The sequence below is a fragment of the Anoplophora glabripennis genome, unplaced genomic scaffold, assembly GCF_000390285.2.
Source record: "Anoplophora glabripennis isolate ALB-LARVAE unplaced genomic scaffold, Agla_2.0 scaffold825, whole genome shotgun sequence".
NCBI classification, from domain to species: Eukaryota; Metazoa; Arthropoda; class Insecta; order Coleoptera; family Cerambycidae; genus Anoplophora; species Anoplophora glabripennis.
In genome coordinates this window covers 167,487-185,838 of record NW_019416903.1, presented here as the reverse complement: position 1 = coordinate 185,838, position 18,352 = coordinate 167,487, and the positions used below count along the sequence as shown (strand labels likewise).

General features: G+C 33.2%; 1 protein-coding gene across 2 annotated transcripts in view; it reads right to left on the bottom strand.

The window, feature by feature from the left end:
* LOC108912084 overlaps window positions 1-18,352 on the bottom strand; it is a 31,821-nt gene that overhangs the window by 9,397 nt on the left and 4,072 nt on the right. For both annotated transcript variants that reach the window (XM_018717245.1, XM_018717246.1), the window contains exons 5-10: window positions 17,544-17,711; window positions 17,261-17,493; window positions 16,818-17,204; window positions 13,326-13,841; window positions 12,977-13,271; window positions 5,715-6,167 (exon numbers count right to left, since the gene is read on the bottom strand). In XM_018717245.1, the coding sequence (XP_018572761.1) occupies window positions 5,715-6,167; window positions 12,977-13,271; window positions 13,326-13,841; window positions 16,818-17,204; window positions 17,261-17,493; window positions 17,544-17,711 (2,052 nt within the window). The remainder of the gene's footprint in view (window positions 1-5,714; window positions 6,168-12,976; window positions 13,272-13,325; window positions 13,842-16,817; window positions 17,205-17,260; window positions 17,494-17,543; window positions 17,712-18,352) is intronic.

Below are 18,352 nucleotides of genomic sequence, written 5' to 3'. Positions count from 1 at the left end.
GCACATACACGTCGTCGCATACATCCACAAGTACCGAGTCTAGTACGTTGGGTACATTTGTACACAAAATGGAAGGCAAAATTACGTCATTGAGAAAAATCCGAAAATGTATTTAGATATTCCAAGACATTCTATGTTTATAATAAATATGTTGTGTGAAAAATGCATTTCAACAAGACTTGATGTATATCTCTTATACACTTTCTATTTATACACTTAAAAATATAGATATATAATATAGGTAAAAGTATAGCAAATATCTACACATCTCTCCGACTGCTCGCGACTTGATCGCCGAGTGGCCGGTATCGTGACGTCATTACCTGTTCTCCCGCAGTGTTGACCTTTTTAAGGGTCTTACAAATTCAGAATTAAATATATCACTTATTATTAATCCTATTGACCTAATTTTTTAAAGATATATTTAGGTGGTTAAATACTATCAGAAAATGAAAGAAAAAGTTTAAAATTATATATCACTGAATGGGCCTATTGTTCTTGCAATCTATGCGGAGTGTCCACATTACTTTTTCATTCAGCATAAAGTGCCTAACTCTTTCAGTCTCCCAAGTGGGCCGAGGCCTAGTCATTATCATTGGTCAAAAAACAGGAAATGGATAAAGAATGATAATCAGTTACAAATACCATTATACAGAAATATTTGTTAGGTTAGGTTTAAATTTAAAAATGATTAAAAAAGGACAGGATTTTAACAGTTTTTGATTAGTAGTTATTTCACCATTTCATCACTTTTATATCGTTGATTCATTACACCAATTCTACTCATATTTTTTTAAGAAGAAATGATTATTATATACTGTACATTGGTAAAAACACAATTTTTAAGTAAAAAAGGTAAAAAACTAATCTTTCTAATGGTAAATTTTCTAGTGAATTAAAAAATAATAAGCATTTTACAGATGTATAAAGTACGAGTATTAAGGAACCATTCCAAAATAGTTCCACTTACCAAACTTCTGTTAATTTTTGGAGGTCCTTTAGAAGAGATTTAAGAGTATTGAAAATAAAAGTTTAATTTTCACCGGCATCAATTTTTGTACTAAATAATCCTAATTAACCTATTTTGATCCAGCTAAGCTGTCGCCAATGTATGACCCCATTCATTACTAAGCATCCTGTATAGCATTTTAGAGAAGACAAATCTAATTTAATCTATAGAACATTAATATTATTGGAAAATACTACAACGTATAACAGCAGCATTGAGACATACTTTCAGAATGATTTCATTCATCAAAACAAACAAAAAACAAGAGCAACAATTTTTTTCTAAAACGATTCTTAAGGAGAAGGTGAAGGTTTCAAAATTGATACAATGCAGTTCCATTACAGTCGTTACCTAATGGGGTGTTAAAAGAAAGTGTAAACTATTTAAAAAACAAATTCTACTCCAAAAAAATTCATACAAATTGCTTCGCTTTTGAGGTATATGGTTAAAGTTGTCACAAATAAATCAACTTTTGTTTGTACCTTGAAAACAAGCTGAATAAATAAATTCAAATTTGGTATAGTTTATTAACCTAACAAGTCTACTTGATGTGAATATTGCAATGATAAGAGGTAATTCTGGGGCGCACATTCAGGAGTACCGTTAAATTTTTTTGAGCACTAAAATTTTTGCAAAAATTGTAGAATTTTCTGAAATTATACATAAATAGAAATAAATAAATATACAGTGTGACCCATTTCAAATGGAAACACTCGCGTACAAAAGTTGTTTCTGGACCGATTTGAACCGGATTTTTTTTAAAAGATAGATCTCCAAAAGCACTCTCATGATGCAAAATTAGAAGGTGAAATTTTGATTTTCAAGGCCTACTATGAATTTTTTTCACTGTCAAATTTTACAAAAACTGTTTAGCGATTTTTTTATTTAAAATCTATCTACGGCACTGGATTCTGCATCCCCTAAAACGGTTTCATGCCAAATTTCATAAATAAATATTTTATAATGACGGTTTTATTACAATTTTAATATAGGCTTCATTTAATTCAATACTTTTATAGTAATTTTCTAAAAAAAAATGTTGCCTATGAAAAATGATTTTTAAAAACATGGGAAATTAATTTTACGCTTTTAATTAATCGCATTAAACGTTTAAACTTATAATATTACGGTTATTAATAATTAGGTATTTAAATAAGTAAGTAAATAGCAAAGGAAAATAAAGCATTACATGAAATTTAAACGATATTAAACAACATCAGAGTACAATTATTAATAACATTTTATATTTTTGTGGCCTCTACAAGGCCGCCATTAATTTCGATGCACTTTTCAAATCGCTTACGAATATTTCTTTGTACATTCTGTAGTTGTTGCGGGGTAACTTCTGCACAAGCTTGCCTGATTTTTGTACACAACTCTTCTCTGTTGCCTGGCCGTGACTTATAAACTTTGGATTTTATGACACCCCATAAAAAGAAGTCCAGTGGCGTTAAGTCCGGAGACCTGGGTGGCCATCTAATTAGCGGGCTATTCCTACCTATCCATCGGTTAGGAAAGTTATCTTCAAGCCATTCGGTTACCGCTCTTGCATTGTGGATAGGACTTCCATCTAATTGGAAATTAACATTCAGTCTTTCTTGTACTGGAAGTTCATGTAGTATATTCCAAAATTCATTTCTCAGGAACAGTAAAAACTGTATGCTATTCATATTACCCTCAAAAAAGAAAGGGCCAATGATAGTTTCATTTAGTATCCCACACCAAACATTAACTTTTTGAGAATATTGCCGTTTACAATTAATAATCCAATCTGGTTTTTCTGTAGCCCAGTATCTAGAATTCTGTGACGAAACAATTCCATTAGTTGTAAAAGTCGCCTCATCGCTGAATAAAATAGTTTTTAAAAAATATCTATTATTGAGATACTCTCCTTGAGCCCATAAACAAAATTCCATCCTCCTCTCATCATCACCAGGTTCCAAGGTGTGTAAAAACTTGGGTTTGAATGGTTTAAATTTATTTTTTTTAAGGCATCGGCGGATATTTTCTCTGGGCAAATTTAAATTTAAACTAGCTATTCTCACACTGACGTTTGGATTGTTATTAAAATAATTTAAAACGATTTGCTCGTACCTGGGTCCTCTTTGTACTCGATCCGCTTTTATAATACGTCTTGACACAGCCCCGCATTCATTAAAAACTTTGGAAATTTTAGAAACAGTACTCTGAGTTATTCGGGGCCCATCTGGGTGCCTGTTATGAAATATTCCACATACTTCTCCCACAGTCCTATCATTATCTCCTAAAAGCCGCACAATTTCAATTTTTGCTTGTAAATTTAATTGCCCACCCATAATTACAATATGGAAATAAACTAATGTCCTAATGACAATGAGCGTATCTTAAAGATTTGACGTTTGACTACAAAAAGAGTTTTGTTTTCATAGCACCCTTATAATAAGCTTTCTATCCTTGATGTACGACACGTTGTTATATCAAATGTCTTTAAAGTAGGTAGTTACCCCGCAACAACTACACGTAAAAAATGTTTGTAAATAATTTCAAAACTGCATCCATATAAATGGTGACTTAAAAACTAATATAAACGAGAATCTTTTAATTTTAGCAAAATGCTTTAATTTTCCATTGCTATTTACTTACTTATTTAAATACCTAATTATTAATAACCGTAATATTATAAGTTTAAACGTTTAATGCGATTAATTAAAAGCGTAAAATTAATTTCCCATGTTTTTAAAAATCATTTTTCATAGGCAACATTTTTTTTTAGAAAATTACTATAAAAGTATTGAATTAAATGAAGCCTATATTAAAATTGTAATAAAACCGTCATTATAAAATATTTATTTATGAAATTTGGCATGAAACCGTTTTAGGGGATGCAGAATCCAGTGCCGTAGATAGATTTTAAATAAAAAAATCGCTAAACAGTTTTTGTAAAATTTGACAGTGAAAAAAATTCATAGTAGGCCTTGAAAATCAAAATTTCACCTTCTAATTTTGCATCATGAGAGTGCTTTTGGAGATCTATCTTTTAAAAAAAATCCGGTTCAAATCGGTCCAGAAACAACTTTTGTACGCGAGTGTTTCCATTTGAAATGGGTCACACTGTACATATATATAAATAAAAATAAATTATACATAAAAGGTACTATATTATTTCTTTTCGATAGGACCCAAATATCCCAGGTCGAGTTCTAAAGACGTTGCAACATTATTTTATTTGCTGTTGTAGAACTTGCAAGTTCTCAACTGATTTTATGTACACCGAAATTTTAAGATAACCCCAAATAAAGAAGTTCAGCATATTCAGTCAATGTAAGGTGGCCATTGATTGAACTTGTCCACCAAGTCCAGTCCATCTTTGTTCGTAAGTTTCAGTAAGGTACTTATGAACTGGAAATGAGTACGTAAACTGCATACTATATCTGACATTCCATGGCATATCTTCAAGTTATGTCAGTAACACCTATCTTGAAAATTAGATTGCACGATGTATGAACTTTTTTTCTATTTTTTTGTTACCCTGTATGTAAAATTTTGGAATCAGAGGAATTGGAGTTAAAAGTGGTCTAAGAATTTTTAACTGTCAAAAAAAGTGATTGGAGAAAATTTTCTTGTTATAAACTTGTATATACATTACTTCTAAATAAAACTTTTGCGCCTCTGGAAATTTTTCGTAGAATGCAACTTTCACGATTAAATCTAAAAACTTAGACAAAGTTAGGCGCCCACCAACAGCACAACACATATAAAATGGAAAGAACAAATAAACACAAATTTGTACAAAACCTCTAGTTCAAATATTTATCTACGCTTCACTACTAAAAATAAATTTACTAGGCCCAAAAGTTTTATTTGCAAAAATTGCTTTATTTAAATCTATAATTGAATCTTCCAATGTTAAATTACTTTTTTTTTGGCAGTAGAAACCTCTCATACCACTTCCAATTCAGACATTGTTTATTCGTTTTTTATATCAAATTTTACATGTAGGTAGCTACTGTGAATGAATTGACCAGTACCAATGTTGAAGTTTATTTATTTATTTTAATATGCAACAGCCCGGTAACAAAAACCACGTACAAGGCACGCTTATTAAATAAACTAAAAAAAGTCAAATTATACAAAACAATTGAAGAAAATATGAACAATATGTAGTAAGTTCTTAATATGATAATTTTGGTTTTATTTTAGCAGCAGAAGTGCCAAACAGGTCAATTGACCCCTTGAATATATAAATCTTGCACATTTGATACAATAAATATGATGATAAAATATGATTTTTAGGTATTCGAAGTCTAAATGTGCCACAACATCTGAAAATATGTCAATGGTTACGTCAACATGACCTTGAATATCAATTTTCAATATGTACTGAATTTTTGAGACTGAATTAGTATGTGTGGATCTACCTTTCATAAATCCGTGTTGACAGAGTAATTAAAAAAAACATAAAACACACCACAGAAATGAGATAGATTATAATTTGATATGTCACATATGTGTCCATTTTTAAATATCAAACATATTCATTCACGATAACTTCCAAATATTTGGAACAATGTACATGTTATTATATTAAAGAGATAATCCTTTGGCATAAGATTGGAATGTTATCAAGTCTCTTAGGAAATGTTTTAAGAAAAGTCGTTGCTCTACTGCAACGTCGCTATTACATTCTATATATTTACTTGCGAATCTCTTCTACAAATTTACTTACATTATGGAAATAAGCTGTGGCAACCTTTTCAATTGGAGTATAAATATCAGGCATAAGAAGTACCCAAACTGGTCTAGCAGACTTGTTAGAATCGATTTGACAACTCTCTAACTGCCCAAACACATTTGATCCAAATCCATATAGCTTTCCCTCACAAGTAAGTATTAAACTATGTGCATGTCCTGCGGAAACCTGTTTTACTGGATGTGGAAAATTTATTAGTTTGGGATAAAATTCGTTATCACAGTTTCCATGTCCCAATTGGCCATGTATCCCCCATCCCCAAGTATAAACTTTTCCTGTAGATGTTAAAGCTATACTGTGATATTGACCAGCAGCTACATCTATGATCTTAACTGAAGCTATGGAAGAAAGAATTTGTGGATAGGGACTTTCCTGTACAAAGTGACCTAATCCCAGCTGCCCATATGCATTTGAGCCCCAAGAATAAACCTAAAATAATATTTAGTATTTTCAGGTATTTATTATCAGGTATTTTTTATTACACAAGCTGTTACAAATTCGTATCTCACTAAGTACAGGGATCTGGAAAACGGTAAGAGATACGAACTAACTTAAATGAGGGCAAACTTACGTAATCAAGGGTCCAACATTATGCCTCTAAAAAATCAAGGCTAACATGATTAGTTTTCAAAGTATTTGGAAAAAAAACGAAATTTTGGAAATCCGTTTTTGTTTTATTTCAGCCTTGTTTGAGATGATATTGAAAAAAGAAAAACACTTTCTCATGACAACTGTTTGCCCTCTATCGAATGGCATAATTAATTTTTATATGTAAAGTTTTGTCTTTCCAGGACCATCATCAACTTCATTTTTTTAAATAGACCCTGGAAATTTTATAACATTTTTCGCAAGCCTTCGTGACCCCCAATACTGTACTGCCTCAGCCCGAGCCAGATACAGACGTTTTGTCTCGAAAAATTCATCTTCAATGTATTCATTTCAAATTTATCTAAATTTTTTATTTAGATTTCTATGTCTATTGAATTATCCTACACTTTAAGTGTCGTTAGAACCTGTGGAATCCATCTAGTTATTTACCACCACACATTACAATACAACATTAATTAGAGTTTTAATCCCGTGTCCATAGCTATTCTAGGCTTCTCGAGTGCTCAAAATTCAAACAAACTCCGATCTAATTTTTTTCAGTATATTCATGCAAATACATCTGACATGCTCTTTCACAATTGTGGTTATAGGTATAATAAATTCCAATAATATTACGCTGATCTTCATTTTTAACCTTTGCCAAAACAGAAATGTTTTTGAACATTTACTGAAATTTTTGTTTTAAAGTATAATACCTATTTATTGGGCGTTTTGGTTGTTCATATGCATTTTTAAGAATTAATTTGTCATAATAAAATTAAAATTGTAATAATCTTTCAATTTTGACGCAACAACTTATCGAGTTCTGTATGACCAGGAGATGGTAATAGTTAATAATAATAAATGTTTTATGATAACGTGCGTTGGTAATAGTTTAAATAACTAGATGGATTTCACAGGGTCTAACGACACGTACAGTGTACGATAATTCAATAAACATAGAAATCTAAATAAAAAATTTAGATAAACTTGCAATGAATACACTGAAGATGAATTTTTCGAGACAAAACGTCCGAATCTGGTTCGGGCTGAGGCAGTATTGGGGGTGATGGAGGCGTGCAAAAAATGTAATGAAATTTCCAGGGTCGTATTTAAAAAAATGAAGTTGATAATGGTACTGGAAAAATGATAGAGGGCAAAAAGTTGTCATGAGAAAGTGTTATTTTTTTTTTAGATATCGCCTCAAACAAAGCTGAATTGAAACAAAATCGGATTTCCAAAATTTCGTTTTTTTTTCAAATATTTCGAAAACTAATCATGTTAGCCTTGATTTTTTAGAGGCATAATGTTGGACCCCTGATTACACAACTTTGCCACCATTTAAGCTAGTTCGTATCTCTTACTGTTTCTGAGATCCCTGTAATGAGAAGCGAATTTGTAACAGCCACATACCACTTTATACATTTTTATGATTTGTCTAGATACAATGCTGTACGATTTTTGCATTATTGTATAGAACAAAATTATTTATGTTACAATAGCTCTGCTATTATTTGAAATACAAACAAAAATATATGAAAATAAATGGGATTAAAATCTGCATTTTTTTATTATTTTCAAATAAGATGGTGTGTGTGATCACAAACAGTGTAAATTAAAACCAGCAAATTCTGATAACCCGAGATAATAAATTTAAAAAAAGGCAAAAATAACCTCTGGATAGGAGAGATGGATGGATTTGGTTTTAAGTAAAAGGCAAAGATAGTAGTGTAATTAATTTTAGTTTTTCTATTTTCATGGGATCTGAAAAGGCCACTTATTATTGCTTATACAGTGTACTGTTTGTGTGTACTTATAAGTTTATCAGTAAACATTTCCAGTTACGCTTTTTTGTGCATGAGTTAGTCCAGGATATACATTTTTTTATACTAATATGGAATTTTCCTGTACCCTTTTTAGTTGTCTTGCCCCAAGAATTTATTTTACCCCAGGATTTGGGTTCACTTCATTCGCAATTTTTTTAACTAACATTTATAAAATAATTATTGCAATATCAAACTAGATACACAATATTTAAAGATACATTCAGAAATATTTTCAATTGAACTGCAAATAATAGAGTTCAGCTAATATTTAAAAAGACGGATTTTAATTTTTTTCTTAATAAAATTCAAATGAATAGCAATATACTTTTTTTTAATGGTAGGTATGTTTATAAATATTAAAATCAATAATTTGTCTATTTACATTTTCCTGTATGTTTAAAGGCTGTGGTCATATATATATTCTCTGATAGTCAAGCTGCAATTAAAGCTTTAACCGCACACAAGGTAAGTTCAAAATTGGTGTGGGATTGTTTACAAGTGCTGACTGAACTGGCCACCAACAATACAGTCAGACTGTGTTGGGTGCCAGGGCACAAAGGCATTTGTGGAAATGAGAAAGCAGATGAACTTGCTAGGAAGGGATCCGAGACAGAGTTCATTGGCCCGGAGCCCTTCTGTGGCGCATCTCCCAGTGTGGTCAGACGGGCTCTGGGCAAATGGACTGAGACATAATACAGGAAATACTGGATTTCAAGACTAGGACATAGCCATTCTAAGGAGCTCATAGAGTATCCTTCGAAGGAAAGAGCGAATGAACTACTGAGCTTGAACAGAATCCGGCTTAGGAGAGTGACAGGACTCATAACGGGACACTGTCACTTTAGGAAACATCTACATAAGCTAAAGCTTGTAGACAGTCCGATCTGCCGAGGATGTGAATCGGCGGATAAAACTTCTCTGCATATCTTGGGCGAGTGCCCGGGATTTGCACGTAGCAGAATGGCCCTCCTTGGGAGACCCTATTTGGAACCCAAGGAACTGAGAGAAGTGTCAGCAAGGAAGCTTTTGGACTTTATAAAAAGGACAAATCTACTTGCTGAATAGGATTAGTAGTGAGACGCACAATAGGCCTAATTAGGCCGCAGTGCAATGGGACTTATTAGGACCAACCACTAGAAGAAGAAGAAGAAGAAAGGCTGTGGTTTTCAATTCAGTAAAGATTAAGAAAACAGAAATGCGAATATTAATAGCATAAACTAATAATTCTTAATGATAGTTGACAACAAAATACATCACAGGCAGTACAGATAGACTCCATATAATTAAACGTAGTAGTGTATTTACTTTTCAGCGACATCCAGTGGAAGCTCCTTGTATATAAAGACCGAGAAATGGAATTTGAAAAAAAAACCCATGAAAGTTTGAAAAATTCTCAGGTCTATAAATTTCCCTGATAATTCCAGGTTTTTCAGATTGGTATGTACCTTAGTTTATATGAAATTCTCCTTTATGTACAAATCTCAGATAATAACAGATCCATTGTATTTTGCCATTTTAATGAACTAAGTATATGCCAAAATGTATTGACAAATATCGCAATGTATGATGAGACTTTTTATTTTTGCAAATCTTATTTTGATAAAATTAAAAATAACAAAAAAATACTTTTAATGGGTTGGGAAATAAGTAATGTCCGTTTTTTCAGATTAAAAATTCATAAGAAAATTAAACTACAGTGGCTCTATACAAGACAGTGGCGACAATAGCGACTAAAGCCCGCCCATCCGTCATGTTGCATACAATGTCAAATTAAAAGTAACTTTTATAAAAAATAAATTAAGGACAAAAGTATTTTTGTTATAAATTTTACGCACAGCGACTAAAGCCTGCCCATCCGCCATGTTGCATACAATGTCAAATTAAAAGTAACTTTTATAAAAAATAAATTAAGGACAAAAGTATTTTTGTTATAAATTTGACACACATATTGTAAGCAAATAACTCCCTTGGAAACTGATTTTAAATAGTGTATGAATGTAGAATCTACTTGTGCAATAAGGGGAGGATAAATATACAGGGTGTCCCCGTTTTTTGTAGCATGACTTTCACAACTTGTACTAANATGAACAATCTTGGTATTATTACCAGTACCTCTTTCCATAAAAATATTTGTCACAATCGGTATAAGCTCGCCCGCAAAAATTCGCCTTACCAATTGCAATAACCGAGTCACTAATGCGCATGGTTGCGAATATATACGGTTTGAGCAGCCTGATCCAATTTAACTATTCATGCGAATTAATCCGTCTGGAGCAGTTTGAGCCTTATACATTTTTAGCGAATATATACGTCTGGAGCAGTGATAGGGTTAAGTCAATTATTTCTTGAATTTTTAACTACCCAGCATGATAACATTCTAGACGATGTTCCTTTTCAACAAAGAATAGTCTCGTTTTTTCAATTAGATTGATGCCCTTCCCAGTACTCTTTGGTGGTACGAAACTGGCTGAATACAGAGTATCAGAGTGGCCTCCGCGATCGCCTGATCTAACACCTTTCGATTTTTTTGTTTGGGGATTTATTAAGGATGCAGTTTCCTCTATGCCTGTTAACTTGCAAGAGGAACTTGTACGATGAATCCGGAACGCTGCACTCAGAATAACTCCACATCATTTGAGAGACGTTAGGCGGTTTTTAATACGTCGCTGCAATTTGTGTGTAGAACGAAATGGCGGGAATTTCGAAACCCTCCTTTGCGGTCTATTTATACAATAAGTTGTTTTTCCATACCGTGTTGTTTATTTTTTTTATTATCTTACAATAAACTGTGTGAAACAAAAAGTTTTATTTCTGTCTAAACAAAGCGAGATAGGAAAAAAAGTAAATAACAAAAAAGTTGTATTTTTGATAGCTAAATCTGAGAAAAATTTCAAACTTACCAAAATCAGTGGCGTATCATATTTTTTCTATTTTTATCAAGCTGGTATCTTGTTGTGACGCCACTGGAGAAAATAGGACAAATTAAATTATGTGAGAAAATGAGTATTATTATTACAAACAAAGTTGCCAAGTTTCAACAATGTCTAAAAAGGGGTTTTCGTTTTACGAATAAAAAATCAATTCTCATTTTAAACTTGAACACTCTGTAAATCGAAAACGACGCATCTATACATATATGTTTACATGAGCTTTTTTTTTTAAGGACAGTACAAATTGTGAAAGTCCTGCTACAAAAAACGCGGACACCCTGTATAATAATAGCAACTATTGGTTCTTATTTTCTAAACAAGTAAAATTAAGCATACCTACATTACACAATGAAATTTATTGGGTTTACATTACAAAAACAAATACTTAATGCTAGTGATAGTATTTGTTACAATAAATGTCCAGCAACACTTTTACTTGCAAGCTTTTTTTATGCTTTTTGGCAATTTTTGGAAGCTATGTTTAATCGGAACATAATAAATCTTTTAACAATTTTATTTCTGATCTGATGACAATTTAGTAGATCTAAATTTAAACCAGACATATCTTTTAAGAAAAACTCTTTTAAATTTATGTTTTGTGAAAATATAATCGCAAAAAATTTTTTAAAAACACTTTTCATCTGCAAGAAGAAACAAAATACCGCTTCATTGCACGGTCGTCGTCCTCATAGGAACTTCTGCAGACATTATAACTATTCATTAGCACAGAATACCCAATATAGTCTAATAATCGTTAAAATTAAAATAAAACAATACAAATATTGCATAACACCATAAGAATGCTCTTGACACATGACACATCACAGATGAATTTGACACTTGATGCAACATGGAAGCTAAAATCATGTGGATCAATTAAAAATGATATATTCTATTGTCGCCACTGACTTGTATATAGTCACTGTAAATTAAACGCATTGTCAAATTGAAATGTAATTCGAAAGAAGACTTATTGCTCTATCAGTCTGTGTTTTTGACAGTCGTTTTTGTTTTTAATTGAGATGGGGACAACATTAAAGTATTTCAAGCTGCTCGGGAAATTTGTGCCGTATATGGTGATGATACACGAATAGCCTGTCAATGGTTTTTGCGTTTTAAAGGTGATTTTAACCTTAAAGACATGAATCATTCCAGACGCTCTGCTGAATTTGATGAAGAGCAATTATTGAATCGACTCCTTCACGAAAATCCAAGACAATCAACAAGGAAATTGGCATGCGATAAAAAAAAAGTAGTAAACCACCTGCACTTGGGAAAATTTCAAAGGCGCTCTGTAATTATCGCTGCTTTACTCCAAAAAATAAGCAATTCCACGAACAAGAGCAGAACTTCATCCTCGAAAAACAATGTTATGTGTCTGGTGGGAATGGAAAGGGATTCTTTATTACAAACTCTTACAAAACAATCAAACCGTCAAGGTAGAACTCTATATGCAACAACTACGGCGATTCCATACAGATATTCAATAACAAAAATCTAACTGGTGATATGAAATTCTTTTGCACAATGGCAATGCGCGATTACATATCGCCAATATGATCAAAACGGCCATTGAATTGGAACTTTCTGACCCACCCGCCTTATTTTCCCGATCTCGTGCCTTGTGATTATCATCTCTTCCACTCTTTGTCAAACTCTTTACATGGTGTTTCTTTTTAACAATGACAATGAGTTAAGAGCTTGGTTGGATGAGCTTTTGAGTCAAAATCGGATATTTCTACAGAAAAGGCATCAAAAAACTTGTTGAACGAGGAGGACTAAATGATGATGAAGAATACATCACTTATTAGCCTATTGACAATTGCAGTTAAAAATAAAATTTGAAAAAAAAACACACACTACTTATTCCACAGCGCAATAATTATCAACTTACCCCATAATCTGTTAAAGCTAATGTATGCTTTCGACCACAGCTGATGCTTAAAACTTTAACTTTCAGTTCACTCAAAGTTACTACTAATCTCGGAGGGCTGCTTTGTGTTAATAAAGGTCCTAAACCTAAACAACCTGAGCTTGAAACACCCATGGTATACACCTGACTATTACGTACAACAGCAGCATGTTCAAATCCACAACTTAGGGGATGTAAATCTGGCAATTTTTTTATTGGAATCTCGGTTTGAAGATTGTCAGGTAATCCGACATTGTCTAGTAAACTCAAATTGAATCTAAAAGGTCAGGTTTAATGAAAAGTTTATTTTTATTTATTCTAATATACCTACCCAGTCTTCTCAGATTTGTGTGTTAAATAAATAACAACCGACAGGAATGTATCAATTAAATCCTTTGCTATAATGATGCCTCGATCAGGATTCTCGAAATCAACTGACTCTATTGTTGTATCTAAACTGGATGAGTATTTATTAGTGTGAAATAATCTGTTGACAAGCGGGATTGCGCAGGGTTGACTGGGATCCAGTTGAGCTGCAAGCCTTTGTAAAATTTGCAATGGAAACGTATCTATATTTGTGCGTATATATTGAAATATTATTTGTGAACTTTGACCTAGAACGAGTAAGCTTTGTGTCAGATTAGGCTCAGATAAAGCATAGAGAAAATCAAAATCAGTCGGTCGTGGCGCTCTGGCACTTTGCAGAATTTGTCCTAGAGCTGAAACAACTTCTGGCTGAAGACCTCTAGATTTTGCCAGTAAAGTGACAACATTCCAATGTCCTGCTTGACACGCAACATTTACTGCAAGTATTTGGTCATAATATTCCTCATAACAGAGAAAATTCCTACAAATGCCAAAAGAATACTTGAATTAATACTTATTTACAATATTCAACATTTGTTTTATTTATGAACAGGGTGCCTGAGAATCAATAGAACTGGCCAATTTTGTCAATTAGATACCTACACTTAAATATTTTAAATTACCAAACCAAATTGGAATAAAAAAATGAATTATTCAAACTTACTTTAGTGCAAAAGTTGACATGAGATACTGGGTGTGAAACAACAATTTTCAACTATACAAGGTGTTTCATTTCGGGTGTGCCAAATGAACACAGATGAAAACACCCCCCATGGTGCTACACCCCTTTAAAGAGGGTCATTAAGACACAATTTTATTATATCTGGGAAATGCTTCGAAGTAAATTCATAAAATTTTATACAGAGGTACCATTTATTACGAGGAACTAGTTTATCTAAACCAAATTGACACATTTTTTTCAAGGGCGTCCCTTCGGGGGGCAAACCAAGGTTCAATATCCGCAACTTTTTTTATTCAAATTCGTAATTCTTTTTTTGAAACTCGAAAGCCTTAACCATTCCTATAAAAAAGATATACTTGTTTCATTACAACTGCAACGGTTTTCCAGAAAAAGCCAATCTTAATTTCTTATGCTTCTATTGAAAATTAAAAATTATAAAGTACCTAGAGTTCTATTTTCCTTACATGAAACAGGTATATTTTTTTTTATGTAGAAATAGTCAAGGATTTCGATTTTCAAAATAATAATTATGAATTTGTAAAATAAAAAAAGTTACGGATATTGAACCTTGCCCCCCTGTAGGGACGCCCCTGAAAATAATGTGTCAATTTGGTTTAGATAAAGTAATTCCTCGTGGTATAAATTTATTTCAAAGCATTTTCGAGATATTGTAATAAAATTGTGACCCTAAGGTGAAAAAACTCCTCTACACAGAGATTTTCAAGATTTTAAACTGACTGGAAAAACAGAATCCATATCATATTGCACCACAATCCTATAATCCCGTAGTCTCTTACTTGAACAATTTTCATCTCAAACACTCAGGATCACTGATTGTACAGTCAAGGAAGTTCTATTACATTTTTCCAGTGTAAGTACAAAGAAAAAAAACCTGGGTGACTTTATAGCACCAATCTATATGCTCCAGGTCATCCATTTACAGAAGCTTGTACAAGGGGGGACCCAAAAATAACCGGAATTTCTTTGTAGAAAGCATTTACTTTATTGTTTTTCAAATACAATCTTACTCTCCTTCAAAGTACTCTCCATTAGCATTAATGCACTTGTCCAAACGTTCATTCCAGTGTTCCACCTTTTAAATTCGTCCTCTTTGATACCTGCTAGCACCTTCGTGACATTGAGTTTTACGTGTTCGACATCGACAAAATGCTTCCTTTTCAAGTCCCTTTTCATCCTCGGGAAAAAGAAGAAGTGCTAAATCTAGCGAATAGGGCGCATGAATCAAGATAGTTGTTATCGTTGAGGCCAAAAACTGGCGAACACTGAGGGCCCTGTGCGCGGGAGCGTTGTCGTGATGCAGGAACCACTCATCGGAATTCTACAAAGTCGGACGTTTTCGCGCCAAAGCTCTGCGCAGCCTTTTCATAACCTCCATATAGAATTGTTGGTTTACCGTCTGGTTTTGAGGAACAAATTCTGAGTGTACAATCCCTTTGATGTCAAAAAAACAGATCAACATCATCTTCACATTCGATTTCACCTGACGAGCTTTTTTTGACGAGGTGAGCCAGTTGACTTCCATTGACTTGACTGTTGTTTACATTCTGGATCCCATAGCACTATGATTCGTCACCTGTGATGATTTTGTTGAAAAAATTTGGATCGTCTTTGAATGCGTCCTTCATTTCATGACAGGCTTGAACGCGACGATCCCTTTGATCTTCGGTGAGAAATCTCGGCACGAACTTTGCTGTCAATCTTCGCAACCCCAAATCAACATTCAAAATTCGCTGAATTGAGCTCCAGGATAACCCGGATAAATCCTCGAGTTGGTCGATTGTTCTGCGTCGATCTTCATTGATCAGATTACGGATTTTGCTGATGTCGTCCTCACTTCGAGCAGTTGAAGGGCGACCGGAATGGGGCTGATCTTCAATGGCCATTTCTCCCTTTCTAAACTGCGAAAACCATTCGTACACTTGAGTTTTACAAAGAGCATGTTCTTTATAAGCTGTTTGCATCATCACAACAGTTTCCGCAGCGTTCTTGCCGAGTAAAAAACAAAACTTCACAGCCGCACGTTGTTCGTAAGAATCAGTCATTTTTTCGTGTTACGTCTGCACTACACACATACACACATAACTGCCAGGGAAACCACAATAGTCGCTGTCGGGTGACGCCGCTTGGTGGAATGACTAACGAATAGTCCTAAAACTGCCCTCTGACGACGCAACCTGGTACTATAAGTACATGAAGCGCAGCATTAAGATTTCGGTTATTTTTGGGTCCCCCCTCGTATGCCCTGGGTTAAGAGATTATGCAGTTACGGCAGGACTACAGACCCAATTCCTCAGAGTTCTGTGATTCCCATATATCCAGGGTATAGCGTTACAAGGTTATTGGGTATTGGAATTATGAAAGCTTGCCAACTCATTCATATAGTTTCAAACCCCTGATGTATGAGATCCATGTTGTAAAAGATTGATTTCATTGTTCTACACTCTCGCACATCCTGAATTATGGGTTATGGGGTTACGAGGTTAAGAAGCTACAGGGTTATGGGTTTATTGTTCAATGATATCATGAATTTAAATATTTTCCCAATTAAAGACTACTCAAGTCAGTTTGAAATCTCGAAAACTGCTTTCTAGAATAGTGTTTTGATGTTAGGATCAAAACACGAACTGACCCAAGAATTCTGACTTCAGCTACTTACTACCTTTTTTTATTTTGTGGCACTGTAATATTAACAAATTACTCATAGCAGAACAGAACTGCAGAACATAATGCAATTAAAATGTAAAAATTTCTTACATAAAATCCCGAGTGTTTGTTATTCTCTGTTGACCACCATAACGTAAAATTAACTCTGTGTATGCCATAACTGCCAAATTTCCTATATGAATCTTCGTTGCTATAGACATGTCAACTTTGCTTGCACTCAAACATAAGTGAACAAATTTAAGCAATGTTTTACAATCTGCAGAAACGGCTAATTTTAGAACCCTTTTGAGTAAGTGCACTTTTGCTTGTTTGTACAATATTATGCCAGAGTGGTATGAACCCTTGGATATTAAGAGATCTCCACATCCTTCTAAAAGCTGTTGTATGTTTAACCCAAATATATAAGACAATCTCTCAGCCTTATCCAAATCATTTTCCTCAGTAATATACTCAATGAATCTTTTAATTGGAGAACATCTAAAATAATATATACTTGGAAAATGTATACTTGTTAAACATAAAATATGTTGTACCTTAAAGCTACCTTGTAAATAGAACTGTCAGTCACAATAACACAGGTATCTATACGTGGTTTCTGAATATTCAGGTCATCTACAGTCTTTGGTAATTCATACAATTTGTCTTTTTTATTTTCCTCCCGATTCTTTCGTAAACGAACTGATGAAAGATCCACTAACTTGAAAAACTGCTGGATGGTTTCCTTTTCCATATAAAACTGTGCCACCACAGAGTCATTGTTAAATTCCTAGAAAATATATGTCACAGCACGAAGCCATTAGTTAAAATGGTACTTACTGCATCACCCTCTAATCTACATTCAGAAAGTTGAGAGCTGATAATTGAAACAGTATTATATTCACTATTTATGGTATAAATTAGTTTGTCTGTCAACAACACTTCAGCAGTTTTTTGGGGAAGTTTATGAACATATAACGGAGCAGACTCTACATCCACGGCATGCACCTAAATAAAATAAATTTAATAAGTACATTTTATTATGCATTTAACTATGTACAAAATTGCTATAAAAAGTGAGTAGTCTATATACAGGGTGTCCCAGTATTCCATGTACATGGAACTACCACATATCCATGGAATCAAAATATGGTTTAGCTTTCTATCTAAAATTGTTTTGTTTAACCTCTGCAATATATTAAAGTTTGCAAAAAATTAAGCTCTTTCCAAATAAATCTAAAATGCTTTGTCTGATTTAAATGAAATTTAGTATATCGATACTTGCGCTTACATGTCATTTTTTAACATGGTAACTAGGGCTTGCAATCCCGCAATGATTTGAAAATCCCGGTATTTGCGGCACTTGACTTTAAAATCCCGCGGGATCTCGGTATAAACGGGATCCCGCGATAATATGATATATTATTGTATTATAATATCCACATTTTTTATGTATTAACTAAAACAAGTATAAAATTAAACTTATATCATTTATTTTCAATATACCACAAAAAATTTCTTTTTTGAACACCAAACAAAAATAATTATGCAGATTAGGCTGTATTACGCACCCCAACACGGCTTAAGATGTACAACATAAACAAAATGATATGTATTTAATATAAAATAACGAAATTAATATTAATTGA